Source organism: Epinephelus fuscoguttatus, linkage group LG22 (assembly GCF_011397635.1).
Source record: "Epinephelus fuscoguttatus linkage group LG22, E.fuscoguttatus.final_Chr_v1".
Classification (NCBI taxonomy): domain Eukaryota; kingdom Metazoa; phylum Chordata; class Actinopteri; order Perciformes; family Serranidae; genus Epinephelus; species Epinephelus fuscoguttatus.
In genome coordinates this window covers 35,420,572-35,440,449 of record NC_064773.1, presented here as the reverse complement: position 1 = coordinate 35,440,449, position 19,878 = coordinate 35,420,572, and the positions used below count along the sequence as shown (strand labels likewise).

General features: G+C 40.6%; 1 protein-coding gene across 9 annotated transcripts in view; it reads left to right on the top strand.

The window, feature by feature from the left end:
• The window catches only part of LOC125882978 (pleckstrin homology domain-containing family A member 5-like), a 603,488-nt gene that overhangs the window by 378,796 nt on the left and 204,814 nt on the right, over window positions 1-19,878 (top strand). For all 9 annotated transcript variants that reach the window (XM_049567036.1, XM_049567042.1, XM_049567037.1 and 6 more), the window contains 3 exons: window positions 3,551-3,728; window positions 9,213-9,317; window positions 14,156-14,228. In XM_049567036.1, the coding sequence (XP_049422993.1) occupies window positions 3,551-3,728; window positions 9,213-9,317; window positions 14,156-14,228 (356 nt within the window). The remainder of the gene's footprint in view (window positions 1-3,550; window positions 3,729-9,212; window positions 9,318-14,155; window positions 14,229-19,878) is intronic.

Below are 19,878 nucleotides of genomic sequence, written 5' to 3'. Positions count from 1 at the left end.
AATATTGGATTTCTCCATAACGCTAGCTGTTCAGTGCATTAGCTAACATTTGTTTCGATAGCATAACAAAATGGACGAAACCGTTCAAGTGTCATCCTCCTTTGTAAGATTGGCATAGTAATCAACCACAAAGCTGAACATCCCACCTTCAGCAGTCCTGTCAAATCACCCATGTAGCAGTCTGGTCCAGTTGGTCAGTGTTTACTTATTCAAGTAACACTTGCGGTAACCGCTCTGGATAACCGAACGGTTATGAACGGTACAGTTTGTGCCAGAGTGCGTTTTGGCTCTTGGAATGAGTATTTCTGTAGGCACCACTCATGTCATCTTCCTCCATTGTCGAAAACAAGACAACAGAACTTGCTAGCGCTAGCTATCTGTGGAGAATTGTTTTGCCTCCAGATAAGCCCCGCCCACCAAAAAAACACTCATATTGTTTGTTGCCATTTACATGGCTATAACAAAGCATGCAAATGTACCCAGTGTCATCTATAACATCCTTCCCAAGTCATTGTTTATGGAGCAGCTTCAGTTTTTGTTCAGTTTTGTTTAGCACCCTAGTTTTTGGATTTGGGAGAGAGTTTTGTGTTTAATAATATTTTTGGACTGTCTTAGATCATAGGAAGAACATGTATGAATTCTGAAAATGGGCATAGTTCCCCTTTAAGGGCTAGGGTGTACGTGAACCAAACTAGGTAAAAGGGTGTTGAGTACACTCGCAGGACTTCCGCGGCACTAACGCGCTCAGTGTGTCCTTAGCGTTAATTATAACAGCCAACTTATTGAAAAATGTTGGGTTTAAATCGGGCTCAGGCCCATAATAACAGTTAATTGGACGGGCCAGGCCGGTCCCGGACATAATGTGCATGGGCTCAGGTCGGGTCAGGCTGAATTTTTTGGGCCCGATCTCAGCTCTAGTGGGGTATCCTTTTTAAAATTCATGGCATTAAGCCCTGCAAAGAACATGCAAAGACATGCCACTGATCCTTTAAACACTCCGAATAAACTGATCTGCTTGTCAAGTGGTAATTTTTAAATTTAAAATAAACTTAAATATGTTCTTGATATTCCTATTTTATAATATGAGTGTTGACAACATTCAGTTTACAGAGTTGGGGTTTTCCATTTGGCTTCAAGCTACTCAAAAAAGGAGATTATCAGAGCTGTCCTTGTGGAATATAGAAGATCTGCTAATGCATTTCAAGGCATTTAAATTGCTGGTGTGCCAATTATGTTCTTTCTGGTGGGGCGATTTAAATTTAAGTATAGTACTTTAGTACAGTGTGGTAAATTATGGCAATAGTGGTCATAAACTGTATTTTTATTTTAAATAAAAGCTGTGCAGGTTACAAATGAAATAGTAGGGGGATGATGGTATTTCAAAGAGTGTATAAGGCAGGTAAGACAGGTACCTATGACATAGAAAAAAGACCTGGAGGCGAGATAAAGACATCCATTTTTTATCCCAGGGGATATTACTGCTGCTATCTTACTGGTTATCTGATCAACAGTGAGTACAATCACAGACGATCCACCTGGGAGAAAAAACAATGTTTTTATCTGCAACATCAGCTGGTGTGTGTATCTGAAAGCTGGGGCCACACACTGAGGTACAGCTGTATTCATATGTGTTCCAGACAGAAAACTTTTCCCCAAAACTAGATAATGGAGTCTTCTGATGAGTTCCAGAAAGAATATAACAGGTCTTATCTCAGCTCGGATTCTGCTTTATCTTGCTGTGCCTAAACTAATGAAGCAAAGCCTGCAAGATAGTGCAGACACTCAAATCCACACCACTACTCTCACAGGGTATACTTACTTTTTTGCAACATATATTTAACACACCCTTTTGATTATAATTAAAAGTGACTCATGTTATGGAATGTAGAAGGGCTCTAAACATCTATTTTGATGTTCCTATTAATATGTCAAATTTGTACGAGGGGGTGACGGTTGGTGGCTTAGAGGTAGAGCAAGTTGTCCACTAACTCCAGTTGTCCACTAATCGGAAGATCAGCAGCTCGATCCTCAGCTCCTCCAGTCTGCATTTCAAAGTATCCTTGAGCAAGACACTGATGCTGTTCCATCGGTGTGTGAGTGTGTTAAAAACTGAGAAGCAGGTGGCACCTTGTATGGTAGCCTTGGCCACCAGTGTGTGAATGGGTGAATGTGATTTGTAGTGTAAAAAGCACTTTGAGTGGTCAGACTAGAAAGGCACTATACAAGTCCAGGGCCATTTACCATTTAGAGCCCTTCCATGTTCCGTATGATGTTGCTGTCAATAATAATAACAAAGCGATGTTTTGCTTCATTCCGCTGAGCTAGGGAGCAGAGATGGGTTGTTACTGTGGTAGTTTTCAACTTTGAACGTTCTTTTCCTCACATTAACTTTTGTCCTTCTACTTCACTAGGGGCAAAAACCTTTGAGCTGGTCCAATTAGTCAAAGCCAAGTTGGCAGGCCATTTAAATTAGTTGGATGTAAAGGCATGTATCAGAGGTGACACCCAGAGAATAATAGTTATGATTCATGGGACCAGCTCACTTCTCTTACGTTCTCACTTTCTTTATCTTTGCTTCTGCAGCTTGTGTCTCTGTTGCCTCCCTGTCTGCTCATGCTCATTCAAGCCACTCTACCCTTCCTCTTGTTCTCATCCTCCCTCTCTTTAATGGTCCTGACACACACAGTGTGTTATAAGAGAGTGAAGATAGGGTCTGCCTGAATAAAATGTACTATTATTATTATTATCATTATTATTATTATTATTATTACTATTATAATGTTCTGCATGAAAATACTTTTCTGGCAGTTTTTCAATGTCATATCTCAGGAATAGATAGGAAGACATTTGTTCAGATACTGAATTGGTGACACTATACTTGGATGCCCACCTTAAGACTGTGTTGATTCTATAGATCTTCTGTGCTGCCCGGGGGGAAAATGGGTGTGAAAAATACATGTTTTCACCGACATGGCTATAAACTGTAAGAGAAACTTTACTGGTGTGCGGAGGCATACTGCCACTCCTTCTTCTTCTTCTGCTTACCGGTAATTCAGTAGTCTGTTGTCTCACGCAGGACAGGTGCAGCAGAGCAGGCTACACCCCTCAGTGCATCTAGTGTGCATCTAGTGTGCATCATGGCAATAAGGCACACAGATGATAACACTCTTTACTACATTTTTAACACATCTCTCCCACTGCTGATGAGGCAGAGGCAAACACTGCTGACCAAGTCGCCTTGCATCCCCTTTCTCTCTTTCTTTCGTTTTACGTCCCTCTCTCGCATGCGTTCTCTCTCTCCCCCAGTTCTCCACTAAATCCAGGTTACTTTGGCTTAACTAGGTATTGCTTTTCCTAACTGAATCTGAAGCAATCTGAATGTACACAATTTAAAAAAAAAAAAAAAAGCAATGATGTGTTTTTAGTGATGGTCACACCTCCCAGCTTTCACTTTTAGTGTTGTATAATACTGTACTTTATTAATATGGAGGTCAAATGTCTGACTGACAACCTCTCCCTTTGTCTCTCCATGTCTCTTGCCCTGTGGCAGGCCGGCTCCGAAGACTTCATCAGAGCAGGGCAGTAGCAGTGACAAGAAGGAACGTCCAATGAGCACCATGAGCGAGGCATCAAACTACACAGGTGGCTCTGACTACAGCACCTTTCCTGGCAGCCCGGCCACCACCATCACTACTGCCACCACCACCACCTCCACTTCATCCACACGGGTCAGTCTCCATCCATCCATGCCTTAAATCTTAAAGGGAAACCCAGCTATACCAGAGAAAGCAATTTCTGAAGAAACTGAGGGTATCAATGCCGCATGCTGAAAAATGTGACGCTACACTGCAATGCTGACTTTAAACGTTGAATGACGCCATTAATGTATGAATGGTGTGGAATATTTTAAGGATTTTTGGAAAACCTGATGCTACACTACAATGCTGGCGTTAATATGTAAGAATAAGGTAAAATGATAGGAATAGCTGAAAAAGTCTAAAGGGATCTTATTAGTATGAATGTCAGTGATAAGTTCAATAATGCCCTGAATATGGAATATTTGAAGGATTGCTGAAAAGATGACACTTACAATGCAATGCTGACTTTAGATGTTGAATAATACCATTAATGTATGAATGATGTGCAATGTTGTAAGGTTTTTTTTTCAAAAGCTGACACTACACTGAATGGCTGGCTTTTATGCATTAGAGTAAGATAAAGTTAAAGGAATAGTTGAAAAAAGTTAAAAGGGGTCTAATTAGTATTAATGTTACTGAAAAGATGAATGATACTCATAGTGGGAAATATTTTAGGGTTGTTGAAAAGATGACACTACACTGCAATTCTGGCTTGAATGTTTAAGAAGGGGAAGTAGTAGGAATAGTTGGAAACATGGCAATTGGTTGGTATCAAAGATCTGGAATATTTTATACTTTCTGAAAAGTTGACGCTACACTGAAATGCAGGCTTTAATGTGTAAGAATAAGGTACAGTGATGGGAATAGTTGAAAAAATTTAATTAGTATGAATGCCATCGATACCAATACTGTGGAATATTTTAAGGTTGTTTAAAAACTAATTCTACATTGCAATGCTTGCCTGAATGGGTAACTAGGTGGAGTAGTAAGAATAAACATCACCTAAATTAAGGATTTTGATTCCATGGTTTAGGAAAGTTTAAACAATATTTCTGAACATCAATTTCAATTCAGTTTTATTTATAAAGCCCAATATCACAAATCACAATTAGCCTCACAGGGCTTTACAGCATATGACATCCCTCTGTCGTAAGGAAAAACTCCCCCCAAAAAAACCTTTAACAGGGGAAAAAAATACATGAGCATGAGCTACTCTCTCTCAGAGACCAGAGAACGCTCACACTTGTGATGTTATTAAGTATAATGTCTGGAGCTGCTCTGTAGACAATGAATGAGAGCCTGATTTTGTTTGTTTTCTTTTTTATACACAAATGAGCTTTATTCTATTGAAGTGTTCTCAGTTCTGAACGGATTTACTCAATTTCAATTTTATTCTTCACATGAAATCCTATAAATAAAATTTCAATGAAATCTAATTTTTCACTTCACTCATAAGTGCTATATATTGTAGGCAACTGGACTTGCTTGCATTTCTTGAAGATGTTTCGCCTCTCATCCAAGAACGAGAGGACGAGAGGCGAAACGCAAGCAAGTCCAGTTGCCTATGATATAGCACTTATGATTACCATGACTTGGATGACTGAGAAACTTCACCGACATAATCTGTCACTTATAGAAAAATGCCCATGCACAGCTGAAGTCAAGGTGCTGGTACTGTAGCAAAAGTACAAACGTGTAAAGAAAAAACCACATATAAAGTGGCTCATGAGCCTGACGAAGCTGTAAGCGAAACGCGTTGCTCTATTAAATTCTCAATCCTCTTTCTTAGTCCTGTCTTGTGTGCGGTACGTAGCCATAATCTGTCACTTGTTTCAATGTGTGCATTTAATACAGTTTGGGGGAGGTAGAAGCTGTGCCTGAGCCTCTCAGTGCTGACCTGATGTGACCGGTACCGTTTTCCCGACATTAATACGGAGAAAGGCAGTTTTGGGATCTTTAATAATTGTCCTGGCCTTATTTTTTCCAGTGCCTTGTGTAAATATTCTTGAGGCAGGGTAGAGGAGCGCCTGTAGTGTGTTCAGCTGAATGAATCACTCTTTGTAGGGCTTTGCAGTCCTGATCATTGCTGTTTCCATACCAATCAGTGATGTTCCTGGTCAGGATGCTCTTGATGTTGCAGTAGTAGAGATTTCTCAGTATTTAAAAGGAAACCTGAAATTTCCTTAGGTGTCTAAGGTGATACAGTTTCTGCCTTGCCTTTTTTACTACTGAGTCAGTATACAGTGCCCAGGTCTATGTACCCTCTCCACCAAAGACCTGTTGATATTAAGGGGAACGTAGTTTCTTAGCTGCTTCTTCCCAAAGTCCACTATCATCTCCTCAGTTTTGCTGACCTTCAGGAGTAGGTTGTACTGACAAAAGTGGGTCAGGTCCTCTGCTTCTATCAGGTAGACCTTTTCATTGTTATCGGTGATCAGGCCAACCACAGCTGTGTCATCAGCAGACTTAATAATGGAGTTGGAGTCTAAAGTGGCTACACAGTCATGTGTGTACAGAAAGTACAGCATGGGACTCAAAACGCAGCCGTGGGGTTCTCCAGTGTTAAGGATGAAGGTGGAAGAGGTGTGTCTGCCCACTCTCACCACCTGGGGTATGCCTGTCAGGAAGTCAAGGATCCACGTGCACAGTGAGGTGTTTAATCCCAGGTCCTTGAGCTTTGTGACCAGCCTGGAGGGAACTACGGTGTTAAACACTGAGCTGTAGTTAATGAACAGCAATCTCACATAGCTCCCTTTCTTTCCAGGTGAGACAGGGTGGTGCAGAGGATGTGTGCTATGGCATCATCTGTAGATCAGTTGGGATGGTAGACAAACTGAAGTGGGTCCAGCATGCAGGTTAGTGAGGAGCAGATATGATATTGAACCATCTAATCAAAGCACTTCATACGAGCCAGGGACAGGTCGGCACATGCATTTTCCCAAAAAAAAAAAAAAAAGAGTACTGGAGTCACGCTTTGAAGAGAACATAGATACGTTTCACTCTCACTTCAGTTGTAAATAGCAATGTTTTAGCAAAAAGGCATGTGTTTGGGAAGAACTAAGCATAAATGAAACGATGAGACTGTAAATGGATGCTTTGTTTTCTGTTGTTAAATGTTAAATGTGTTCCTCAATCAATCAGGAAATCAATATGTTGTCCATTTTCTGTGGAGGCATGCAAGAAAACAGAGTTTACTTTATCAATTCAAGGCAACAACATGACTCAGTGATTTACAAATGGTCATTTTGCTAAAGGCAATACTGCTTTAAGTAACAGGCTGTCTACGAGGCATCAGCACAGTCTATTGGTGCTTCTCAAAGTCAAGGATGAATCCTTAAATAGCTAAATTCCAAGGAGGCTACATTCTCAAATCCTGTCGAAGGACTGTTCCAATATCAAGGATTTATCGAATTCTATCAAGGACCAGGTCCATCCTTTAGATGATTTTCAAAGTTGCATGTGTGTATCCTCAGCGGGCATGAAGTGCCCACAATTCTTTGAGCACAATTTGCCAGAATTGAAGGGGGCTCTTCTGGGCACTCATTAGCCTGTTCCAATGTGTGTTCACCGAATGCTAGGAAGGAGTTTTGCTAGCCTCTGTAGGACCCAACTTGGAGGGATCTACCAAGGAAGCATGCTTGAATTTGAGAAGCATCATATGAGTCAGATCAACCTCTCGCTCCTCCGCAACTCCACCCTCTCATCCAAATATGGTCACTTCTGGCCAGGATGGTGAAATGCTGAAATGCTCAACTTGAGGCTTTAAAACAGGAATCCACAAACAAATGGGTAATTTTTCATGGCTAACCTAGTGTTTTAAGGCTCATTGTTTTTGTTTATATAGCCCAAAAGTTTCCATGAGCCTATGGGAAAATGTAAAAATGTAAAAGGGTAAGTCCCTCCATTATAATAATAATAATAATAATAATATAAATACATTTTATTTATATAGCGCTTTTACAGCTCTCAAAGACGCTTTACATTTAAAACCAAAGAAATGAAGTACATACATGTAAGTGCAAAGAGATAAACAGAAGACAAGGACAATATAAAACAACAAGGTGCAAAAGCATAGTGCAAAACATAGAAAAGGACGGCACATGAGGAACCGAGAACAAAAAGCTAATGTTAAAGGTTAAAAGTGGATTTGAAAAGGTGGGTTTTGAGGAGTGATTTGAAGGTGGATGGATTTGGACAGTCACGAATGTGTATAGGGAGGGTGTTCCAGAGGGAGGGGGTGGCTATGGAGAAGGCTCTGTCACCCCAGGTTCGGTGCTTGGTCCTGTGTGGCGGAGAGAGGAGGTTTTTGTCGGATGATCGAAGGTTGCGGGAGGGAGTGTGGTGGTGGAGCATGTCCGTGAGGTAGGAGGGGGCTTGGCTGTGGAGGGCTTTGTGGGTGAGGAGGAGGATCTTGAAATTGATTCTGTACGGGACAGGGAGCCAGTGTAGGTTTTGCAGGACAAGGGTTATATGTTCACGGGAGCTGGTGTGGGTGAGGAGGCGGGCAGCAGAGTTTTGGACGTACTGAAGTTTGTTGAGGACTTTGGATGATGAGCTGTAGAGGATGCTGTTGCAGTAGTCCAGTCTTGAGGTGATGAAAGCATGGTTGAGAGTTTCAGTGGCAGAGAAGGAGAGTAATGGACGGAGACGAGCAATGTTCCTAAGGTGAAAGAAGGCAGTTTGGGTGAGGTGGCTGATGTGATGTTCAAATGAGAGGTTACTGTTGAAGATGATACCAAGGTTGCGGATGAATGGGGAGGGAGAGAGGGTGGTGTTGTCAATGCTGAGGGTGAAGTTTTGTGTTGCTGTAGAGAAGGATTTTGGGCCGATGAGTATTATTTCAGATTTGTCACAGATAGATATTATCATTATCTACAGTAAATTTCACAGCATTAGTTTCTAGTATAAAACGGTACTAAGTCTGCTTATAATTGTTCTCAGTAGATGTTCAGATCTGATTGCGGTGCTATAGGAAAGGTTAGAAAGCCACAGAAAACTTGGGAACATCTGGTAAATGGTTCAATAGTAATATCTTATTTGTCTTCAATTTGGACTTAATCAAAGAACTCCTCGTATTTTTCTGCTATTGACTTACATAAAAGATACCTTTTTGCTGCAGTGCTGCATATTTCAGTAATTGAGCTATGATGTATGGGGGATGTGGTATATGCTTTGTTTAATGAGCTGAATACATCTGCCTCTGTTGCTTTTTATAGCTGCTGGAGAAGCTGCTGTTTCACAGTGCAAGCTCCTTTACATCCAATGCACCACATGCTTGTCTCATCAGATTGTTGTGTTGACAGTGAGGGAGAGAAGGTGATATGCCGGGTTATTTTTTCTCCCTCTGTGTCTCTCCAAGTCTCTGCTGTGTTTCTCTGTAGGAGATGCAGGATGGAAACAGAAGCATAATATCGGCTGATTATTTCATAAAGGGTTATGGAGTTTTTTGTGTCACTTAAGTATAAAATGATGTGCATTTAAATATCTGTAATGTAAATGTTGCTTCTGTAGAGCTGCATTTACCTTATATTTGTGAATGATCTACATTTGTTACCCTTTCTTGTGTTTCAACAGCCCTCTAGGTCTTTCAAAAAAGTTCACAACTTTGGAAAAAGGTCAAACTCCATCAAGAGGAACCCCAATGCTCCGGTGGTCAAGAGCAACTGGCTTTACAAACAGGTACAGAAGAAAGGTCATTCAACTTAAAAATGATGGGATATGTTTGAGTTTGTGTGGGACAGATACCAGACAGGCGAGGGAATATGGCTGGGCAGCCAATATGTATGGTGAAGGATGCACAATGATGAACATACAGTACACTGAAAGTAGTACTATTCACTGCATTTGGAATTGTTCCTGCATTATTGTTTGCTATCACAGTGAATCTCAAGGAAAATCATAAAAGAAACATTTTGGGAAATACACTTATTTGCTTTATTTTCCAAACAGTTATGAGAAGTATTTGCTTTAATTGCATGGCTGTACATTTCAGATATACTATACAGGGTTTTCTTAAAAAAAACAAACAGAAAAAAACAAAACAATGCATAGACTCAAACAGATGTCATCTCTTTCAATCATCACTTGAGAGGGAAAACCACTTTATTTTTATGCCTCTATACCAGCAAGAGCTATGGGTGAAGGCAGTATGTTTTCGGGTTGTTTAATGTGTGTCCGTCTGTCTGTCCCATTATTGTGAATGCAATATCTCAAGAATTTGAGGGAATTGTCTCAAATTTGGCACAAACGTCCACTTGGACTCAGTAATGAACTGATTAGATTTTGGTAGCCAACAATAAAATATTGAGGTCACTGTGACCTTACAAATCATGTTTTTGGCGGTAACTCAACAATTCATGTGCTAATTATGACCAAATATCATACATATGTCTCTTAGATTGAAATATAGTGATGACATTTTATATCCAAAACATCAATGATCAACTTCGCTGTGACATCGTAATGTTATGCAAAAATGTTTTTCTGGCCATTACTTAGCATCATATCTCAGGAACAGGTGGAGTGACATTTGATCAGATACTTAATTAGTGACTCTAATCTTGGGTGTCTATGTTGAAACTGTGCTGATTTTTACTTATTTATATAAAGCCCAATATCACAAATTGTGATTGTATAGATCTTTTTTTGCTGCCAGGTTGAAGATGTGTGTGAAGCATTCATGTTTAAGAATTTTTATCTTTTTTGCAGCAACATCCATATTTGGAGCTTTATCAACTGTCATGTCTACATACAGTATGAGTCTGGACAGACATCAGTGTAAACTACCTGCAGCTTGACTGGTTCATGGAGACAAACAATTGCAAGGCAGTAATTCTAGTTTTACTTTCTCTGTTCTGGATGTTCATGGGCCTGGACTCCCTCAGCACCTATGTGAAATTTGGGCTCTATATAAAGGTAGTGATAGGATGCCAGTGTGTAAAAAGCATACATAGTGAGGCAAAATCCCAAATGGGAGTGAATCTGGGGTCAACTTTTACTTTCACGTTTTCTGGCTAGTGTGTTTAGAAACAGTTACCGACAATCCTGCATAGTATACCCTTAAGTACACAGCTGAAGTCGGGACATGGTTAGCCTAGCTTAGCATTAAAACTGGAGGCAGGGGGAAATAGCCTGACTCTGTACGAAGTCCATAATATACCAGACAAAACTTCTGGTCTGTTTAATCCATATCCATACTCAGTATCCTGAAACTTGAGATTTGGAGTTGTGTTATTCATCTTGGCAATCACTACATCCCCCCCCCCAAAGGTGACAGCTGTTTTATCTGTCCATATCAGTGTGTTCTACACTGTGTTCACATTCCTCACTTTACTGCTGAACCCTTTTTCAGAGCTGTTGTATTTTAGACTTTGGAACAGTGTGTGAGTGTTGGGAATAATGCGTTACAAAAGTAACATGTTACAGTAATGTATTTCGTTTTAGCAGTAATGAAGTAATGTAATGTGTTACCAATGGAATTTTGGGTAATGTTATTACATTTACAGTGTCATGTTACGCATTACCACCCAAAATAAACTGTTTATTGTTTGTTGTTTTTATTTTTCATTAACCATACTGATCTACTTCCGCCAGTGCACCACAGAAAACAGCTCATCTAGTTCATGCTGTACTGTGTGTTATCATGTTCAGTGTGTTTCCATGAATATAATGACATACAACGTGTGTACACTACATGCCACTGTCCTATTTCCAGCCTTACTGTCACTGAAATCAAATGAATTTTTTCCTTTTTCTTTGCGTGGTTGTCTGTTGCCGAGCTGCAGTGCGACGTGTCCAGTGTGTTCTAGCGGGGCTGTGGGCTACACACACACACACACACACACACACACACACACACACACACAGTGCGATCTTCGTGAGGGGGAGATGAGGCGGAGAAAAAAAAGAGAGTTGAGTGCAAGAGAAAGACAGAGAACTTGTTCCTAAACCAAATCCCACGGCCCCTGTGTGGGAGTATTTTGGATTTAAACCAAATGACAGAGGGGAGCCAAGTAATTTGGATGAGCCGGTGTTGTTTGTTCTAAAACCATCTCAACAAAAAGAGCGAATATGACCAACTTAACGGCACACCTGAGAATGAGAGACTGACGGTCTATTTTTTTTGTTTTTATTTATTTATTTCAATATATTTACGTGTTATTTCAGATATTTAAATTTTCTTTTTTGCATTCCTAAATATTCTTGTTAAATAAGTGTTTATTTCTCTTTAAAAGAGTATACTTGCATCAATGTGATTTTATTATTTATACGTATAAATTATATGTTTAAAAAATGGTCTAAAAACAGCAAAATTACAACAATAATAAAAATGGTCTTAAAAGCATAATATTACGCAATATTATTGCTTATCACAATAATTTCTGACGCAATTAATCGCCCAGCAAAATTTGTTATCGTGACAGGCCCATGTCCACCTCATTTGCAAGTTAAACTGGAAAGAAAATACTGAGGTCGTAGTGAAGAAGGCTCAGTCTAGGCTTTTCTTTCTCAGAAAACTGAGATCCTTTGACATTAGCACAAGGCCTCTGGATGTCTTTTATCAAGGTATCCTGACTAGTGTCCTGTTTAATGCTGTACTTTGTTGAGGGGGCAGCATATCTGTGGATTACAAGAACAGGATCAATGAGATTATCAAGTAAGCTGGTTCTGTTATTGTTCTAACTTGTTTGTTGTTATTGTTCTTGAGTCTCTTGATGTCATTGTGGAGAAGAGAACTGGGTCAAAATTAAGAGCGGTTTTGTTTCATGAAAATTAGAAGCCCATTCAGTGAGCGACTTGTCATGCCTTAGTGCTCAAATGAACATCTGAGAAGGTCCTTCGTTCTTGCAGCAGTTAAAACACTGTTAGACGTGGCCTGCTGCACAGCAGCATACTTGTGTGCTGTATTTGCTGGTGGTTCTTATTTATTTATTTATTTATTGAATTGTTTTTATTCATTTCTATCTTCCTGGCTGGTGCTGTTTCCTTATTGTATTTTTATCCCCTAGCTTTTAATCATGTCCTTAGTGGCTTTCAATCACGTTTCTAACTCCGTTTTTAAGGGCCCCACTATGTTCATTGTTATGTTTTGTGATGTTTGTTGGCTGTTTGTTTGTTTTTTGACCTGGTGGTAAATCAGTTTCCCCGTGGGGATTAATAAAGCTAATCTATCTATCTATCTGTCTATCTATCTATCTATCTATCTATCTATCTATCTATCTATCTATCTATCTATCTGTCTGTCTGTCTGTCTGTCTGTCTATCTATCTATCTATCTATCTATCTATCTATCTATCTATCTATCTATCTATCTGTCTGTCTGTCTGTCTGTCTGTCTGTCTGTCTGTCTATCTATCTATCTATCTATCTATCTATTCTTAACTGAAGTATGAAAATCAGCTTACAGAAATTTGAAACCTGTAGGTTAAAGGTGTTGCATTTGCCAAGTGATTTGAAACAGTAACAAAACTCAGGCAAAAATATTAATGGCATAGTTTTCACTTTACTTGGTTATGCAAGTTTCAAGTGTCTGTGTGGTTTGATTTAATAATGAACAGAAATCTATGGAAGCCATAGAAGGTGGGGAACACAGTTAGAAAATATAAAACTCCATGGTCTTGGAGGAATGGTTGGCAGTAATGTAAAACATTGTAGGGTTGGAAACATTGAATCCTGACGCATCCAAAGTGTGTGTGTGGAGAACCTGATGGGAGGACTATGTTCCCGCTGCGGGGCTTAACTGGACATCAGCAAACCTATCGCGGCTTGTTCTGTGGTCACTTTTCCACTCATTCCTTGCAAGTTGAGCAATTTTCTTCACTCCACAGAGGTCTACTGTGGGTCGATTTTTCAATTGGTCTGTGGACCTGTGACCACTCTGCAACTCCCTAAACACAGCCTCATCAAGCACTATTCAACTCAGCTTCCAGATCCCAGTTAGAGCCACTGTCAATAATCTCCATCTAAGCCTCAGCACCTGTGCTGCTGCTCACTGTGTTCACATCAAGATGAGAATCGATTCACTTCACACCTCTTCTCGGACTTGTCAGGCAAAGTGCTCCCCCACTGAAGCAATGTAATCAGTGTGTACCCAAAGCTCCTAAACTCAGGACCTGTGGCCAAATGTCACACGTTGCAAACAGTGAGCGAATGGTCTAAAAGCATTAGTATTGTTGCTGCAGTCATTACAACACCAGGGAGTGTATAAACAAGAACCAGAGCAGCAGCACAGAGAACAAAGCATAGCCCTTCGCCCCGAGCATCACACAGGCAAATTTGTTACTGCGTTATAAAGAGATAAAACAGAGCAATTTGTCTCAGAGGGGGAGATAGAAGCTGGTTAATAGAAGCAGCCAGAGGGAGAGACAGCGAGACTGTCAAGAGAAGGGAAGTGAGGGAAGATCAAAGGAGAGAGACTGAGATTGTGAGCAAAAGAGAGACAGAGAGGGTGTAATGTTTTCTGTAATGACAACACTTTGACTGATTTACTGATGGTCTATGACCTTTGTCCCCTGCAGGACAGCACAGGCATGAAGCTGTGGAAGAAGAGATGGTTTGTTCTGTCCGACATGTGCCTCTTCTACTACCGTGGTGAGGACACACACACACACACACACACACACACACACACACACACACATCCAAATGCCAAATGTATGATGCATGCTGGTAAATGAAATTGGTGTAACTGACAAATCAAAAGCAAGTCCATGTTCTGTTCAAGGGCATTTTAACAAGCACATTCCCCATTTCAAGGATTATACCATTCTTGATTGAAGGCCATCTTATGTTGTACTCTTTATTGTAAGCATACAGACAAATTAAGGGAGAAAATCTGAGTAAATAAGTAGGAAAACATTGGAAATGCAGATTAGGGATTCACTGATTGGTATCTGCCTCGGTTCCACTCCATTCATCTGCTGCAGTCACCACTTCCTGCTGTCCTTCACAATAAAACATTGTATAACAGCAGCAGGCCTTTACTTTGAAACTGGATGTACAGACAGTGCCATTTGCGGTTGGATGATAAAACCAAAAATCGTTGTGATGTAATTAAGACCATTTTCTGCACTATTGTCAGGAGGTGTTTTGCAAACATGGAGGATTTTTTTTTTTGTTTAGTTTTTAGTGAGCATTTTGTGTTAATGTGACAGAAGATACACTTACAGAAAACATAGGAAGAGAGAGAGGGGTATAACGATATGATACAATATGATAAGATATGATACGATGCAATATGATACGAAACTAAATGAAACAATGCAATATGATACAATACAGATTTACTGTCATTTTATAGTTTGTGGCTCAGGGGTAGAGTGGGTTGTCCATTAATCAGAAGATCAGCAGTTTGATCCCCAGTTCCTCTAGTCCACCTGTCAAAGTATCCTTGGGAAAGATGCTGAACCCCAACTTGCCCTCGGCGGCTGTTCCATCAGTGTGTCAGTGCGTGTGAATGGTTACTGAGTAGCAGGTGGCACCATGCATGGTAGCCTCGGCCGCCAGTGTGTGAATATATGTGTGAATAGGTGAATGTGACCTGTAGTGTAAAAGTGCTTTGAGTGGTCGGAAGACTAGAAAGGTGCTATTCAAGTTCAGTCCATTTACAATTTACACAGAAATTCGTTCATCCTCAGACAGCTGTAGTTACATTTTGTGGTTGGATGATAAAGCCAAAACTTGTTGTGATTTAATTAAAGGTACATTTTCTGCACTACTGTCAGGAAGTCATTTACAAATATAAAAGAAATATTTTGTTTTTGTTTTGTTTTGTTTTGTTTTGTTTTGAGAGAGCATTTTGTATTGATGTGACAGTGAAAGTACATATGTTTACAGGAAACATAGGAAGAGAGAGGGGGTATAATGATACGATCAGAGTTGGGTATAACGCGTTACTTTGTAATTTACTTTATAAGGTCTTTGATCACTTTTTGCAGTAACGAGTAACCTAACGCGTTAGTTTGCTGTTTGAGTAATCAAATACTTAAGTACATTTTCAAACAAGACATCAGTTACTTCCGTTACTTTTAGAACGCTGGTTCTTCAGCTCTGAAACAGCAACTGCTGTCGTTTGGTTCTAATAACCAGTTTGTATTTATGCAGACAACTACAGGGACAGTGCACATTAAAGATGGAGTCTGTGATTCTAAACCAATACACTTTTTGCCAAATTCAACCACTGTATTCTCCTCATAGTCTGATGGCTGTCTTTTCTGTGTGCACAGAAACAAATCTGATGTTCAAACACAACCCTGGCTCTGTTGATGGAAAACAAACAAAGTGGCTCAGACCGAGCTACAAAACACTATTGTAGCCATAGCAACAGGAAGTGTCGAGTAATCAAATACTTAAGTACATTTTCAAACAAGACATCAGTTACTTCCGTTACTTTTAGAACGCTGGTCCTTCAGCTCTGAAACAGCAACTGCTGTCGTTTGGTTCTAATAACGGAGATAACGTTAAACCTATCAGTCTGAAAGAAGCCACGGAGCTTGTGGCTTTGCTATGTGGTCAGAGAAATGCTGCTGTTGTCTACGGTGGAGTCAACAAAAAGGTGGAGGAGGACTCACTGACAGACATATTTCAGACTTTCAGGGGCTTTTAATTTGAAACAAGTGTTGAGTTTGAAATGAGTGAGTGCGATATGTTAACTTTACAAAGACAATGGGAGCAGATAAAAAGTAAATATATAAACATACAGAGGGATTAATAAATAACGGACCGTCTATAACGTAGTTTGTTTCAAATGAAGCTGGGAGCCTCTGCAGTTGTGGTGAGTAAAAGCCCTGCCGCTATTGGTTAATGTTCTTACTTTATGTCCGACTGTGAGGATGTACCATTGTTTGCTAGCTTGATGCTAATGACAGTAACGTTAAAGGTAGGATCTGGAGGATTTTCAAACAAAACAAAATACAGACATACTGTATACAAATGAAATCCTGCTTAATCATCACCTATGGGCTTCTACTCATGTGTGGTGGTGACTCTGTTTGCAGAGCTCCTGCCCTTTAACTGTATTTTGATGTTTTTGTGAGCTCAAACCGCTTCTGGGCGGAGATTTCCCCAGCCAATGAGAGAGCACAGGTGCCGTGCCCGAGCGTGTCCGAGCAGGCACCAGCGCGAACTTTGCCTGAATCTCTTCTGTGAAGCCTTCTTCCTTACACCCGGGAGAAAAAGCAGATACAGACGTACCCTCAAAGAAAAGGAAATTAAATGTGAGTGAGGCAAAACGCCGAGCTGATAAAGCACGGGCCAAAACTCGTGTGAATATCGGGGTGGCTTTCACCCGCTTTCGAACATTGAAGGAGTGGCTCGGGATGTACAGCGACGCGGAGTTCGCCTGCTTTCTGTTGGACAGGTAAATCCCAAATACAGGCTGGTTAGCTGGTGCTAGTTTGCTAATTTATCAACTTTTCCATTACAACAGCTGTAATTTCTACGTAGTTTGTTGTGGAGGCTAATTCCGACTATCAACCAATGCAAATAACTACGTTTAGCTAATATATGGCTTGATGTAGTGTGAGGATTGAGCTTTGAATCATTTTGTGTAACACCCAACTGCCGGGAGGGGTAGGGGCAGTGCGCAGTTGAGCCTGATAGGAGGAGCCAAATTTGAATGTGTGTTTACAACGGTAACGGGTCCATGTCATTGGTTCAACAGCCCATTGGTTCGACATCCCATTAGTCCGACTGTCCGCGGCGGTGAACGGATCGCGACGGGCGTATGGTGCACCGCGACCGGCTTGAGGCGGAGCAGGCTCACGGCCTATGTGTTTGTCACTTTCTTTTTCATTTTAACCAACACCATGATCTTTTCCTAACCCTAACCAAGTGTTTTTTGTGCCTAAACCTAATCAGACCTTAACCACAGGGCATCATGATGATTTCGGAACGGACTTAGGAACAATGAGTTTAATATGGTCGAAATAATGGGATGTCGAACCAATGGGCTGTCGAACCAATGGGCAGTTCCCGTGGTAACATCCCTAGAGGAAACATTAAAAACGCTGAGGTGTTGTTGTCACACAGTTGTCTACGGCAGCAGATCGTTCTGTGTTTCTAGTGGTCAAAGTGACGGCTGTGATGGGAGAATTGGATCTCAGTGAAGGGTAAATGGTCCATAACTTTAATTTTGGAGACAAAAAATGTAGCCTTAGCGTCCTGTGATCCATTGCCCAACAGGAAATATAGAATACTCAAAAGCACTTTAAAAGTGCTTGAGTTACTTTTCTCAGGGAGTAACGTTGGAAGTACTTTTAAAGTAATTGAGTTACTTTACTCAGGGAGTAACGCAGTAAAGTAACTGGTTACTTTTTTAAAAAGTAACGCAGTAACATACTTTGATTACTTTTAAAGTAACCCTTACCCAACACTGGATACGATACTATGAGATACAATACAATATGATTATGTAACATATGTTAGCTTGTCTGACTAGCTTTGCACAAGTCACCTGTTCAATACTCAAACCTGTCCAGTCAGTATACTACCAGGCTCTTAAGGTGCTTGACAGGAAGCCAGACACTCATCACCATTCTGCTTAAAAAAAAAACATAATTCACTGACCTGGAACACCTAGCAAATTTACAGACGCCTGTCTTGTTTATAAGATTCTGCATAGCTGTATGCACAGGTAAAAATACTGCAATATAAGTAAACAGTTTAAACATTTGAAATACTGATGCAGACCAGACTAGAAATGAATATACCCCAGTCTCCAACTCACCAGATTATGTCTCCCCACTCACCATAGGAGCTTTTTTAAGAATAGTAAGGCAGAGAAAAAATGGGTGAGAGCAACAGGGCATAAATATTTAGGAAGGACTGTGCAATTCCGAAAAATGCATAAACTGATGCATAATTACACGTCACCTCAGGATAACTGAAATCAACTTAACCTAACAGACTCCAACATATCCAACGTCATCCAAATGTCATAAACAGAACAGCATGGCTCCAACTTCTTCAGAATTTCTAAGGGGGTCCTTCAAATCACAGACATCAGGTGACATCTCTCCTCCCCCCCCCCCCAAGAGAAGAGAGAAAGCTACCAGCATCAAAACCAATACAAAGAACAGACAAAACCCATGGCAGATCAGCATGGTCTAGTTTAGAGCCATCTCTTGGCAGAGAAATCCTCTCAGAAACCTGACACAAAACTGCAAATAGACCACAAAACCAAGCCTAAAACAGCAACCCCACCAGTAGCAGCAAAACCAGAACCTGACTACACAAGCCAAACTGGTGCAGCTTAGCACAATGGCTAACTGATGCTTTCATCCTCGGGACCTGTTGTACTTTTCCCAGTAGCATCCTCTGGCAACTCATTGTGAGAAATGGATTGCACTGGTACAGGTATGAACATAACCAGTGACTTATTTTTTTCCTCTTTTTCCTGAGTAATGTCAGAGTCTGCACCAGTCATGGCACTGATAACTGCACTACCTGGAAAATGTTTAGCTGTGTTACCCACATGGTCTTCAGCCATATCATTTCCTAGGATCATGTCAACCCCTTCAACTGGACACCAACTGCGACTTCACCAGACACCAAACCTGAAACCAGCTGTATTTTGTGAAGTGGAGCTAATGTAGGAACTAGAGCCCATCCCTTGGACAACAGTGTCTCCAGCAGTGATGGGAATAATGGCGTTATAAATAAACAACGTTACTAACGGCGCTACTTTTTTCAGTAATGGGTAATCAAAAACGTTGCTGTCTCCCCCGTTATAATGCTGTTACCGTTACTCACAATAAAATGTGCCATTAATTGGCTTTACTTGAGTTCACTGAAGCAGCTTTCACCCAACCAAGCTCCTTCTCAGTGGAGCTCTTAAGTTTTTTTTCTTTGGTGAGGGCAGGTGAGGGGGAAGGGAGGGAGAGACAACTGCATAAGTGATGATGATTGGCTAGGGAGAGTAAAATTTCATCATAAACCTATGAGAGGCAGAGTAGGGCAGGTATTCACAAGCACACAAGCATGGTTGTCAGGTCTGCTTATTAGCTGCGACTTTGGGCTTGTGTTTTTTTGTGAAGTCACTTACAAATATTGGTAGTCGTGGGTTGCGTTTTTTTGGGCTTGTTTCTAAAGAGGAGTTGCTTATTTGGGCTTGCTCTCTAAATGTCGCCTTTCTTTATATATATCCATCTAGTAATTTATTTAAACGCATGATAATATGTCAGGCTGCAGGATGTTTCCACAGTTCCGCTCCCTCCACCCCTCTCCTTCTCCGCTAGGGATG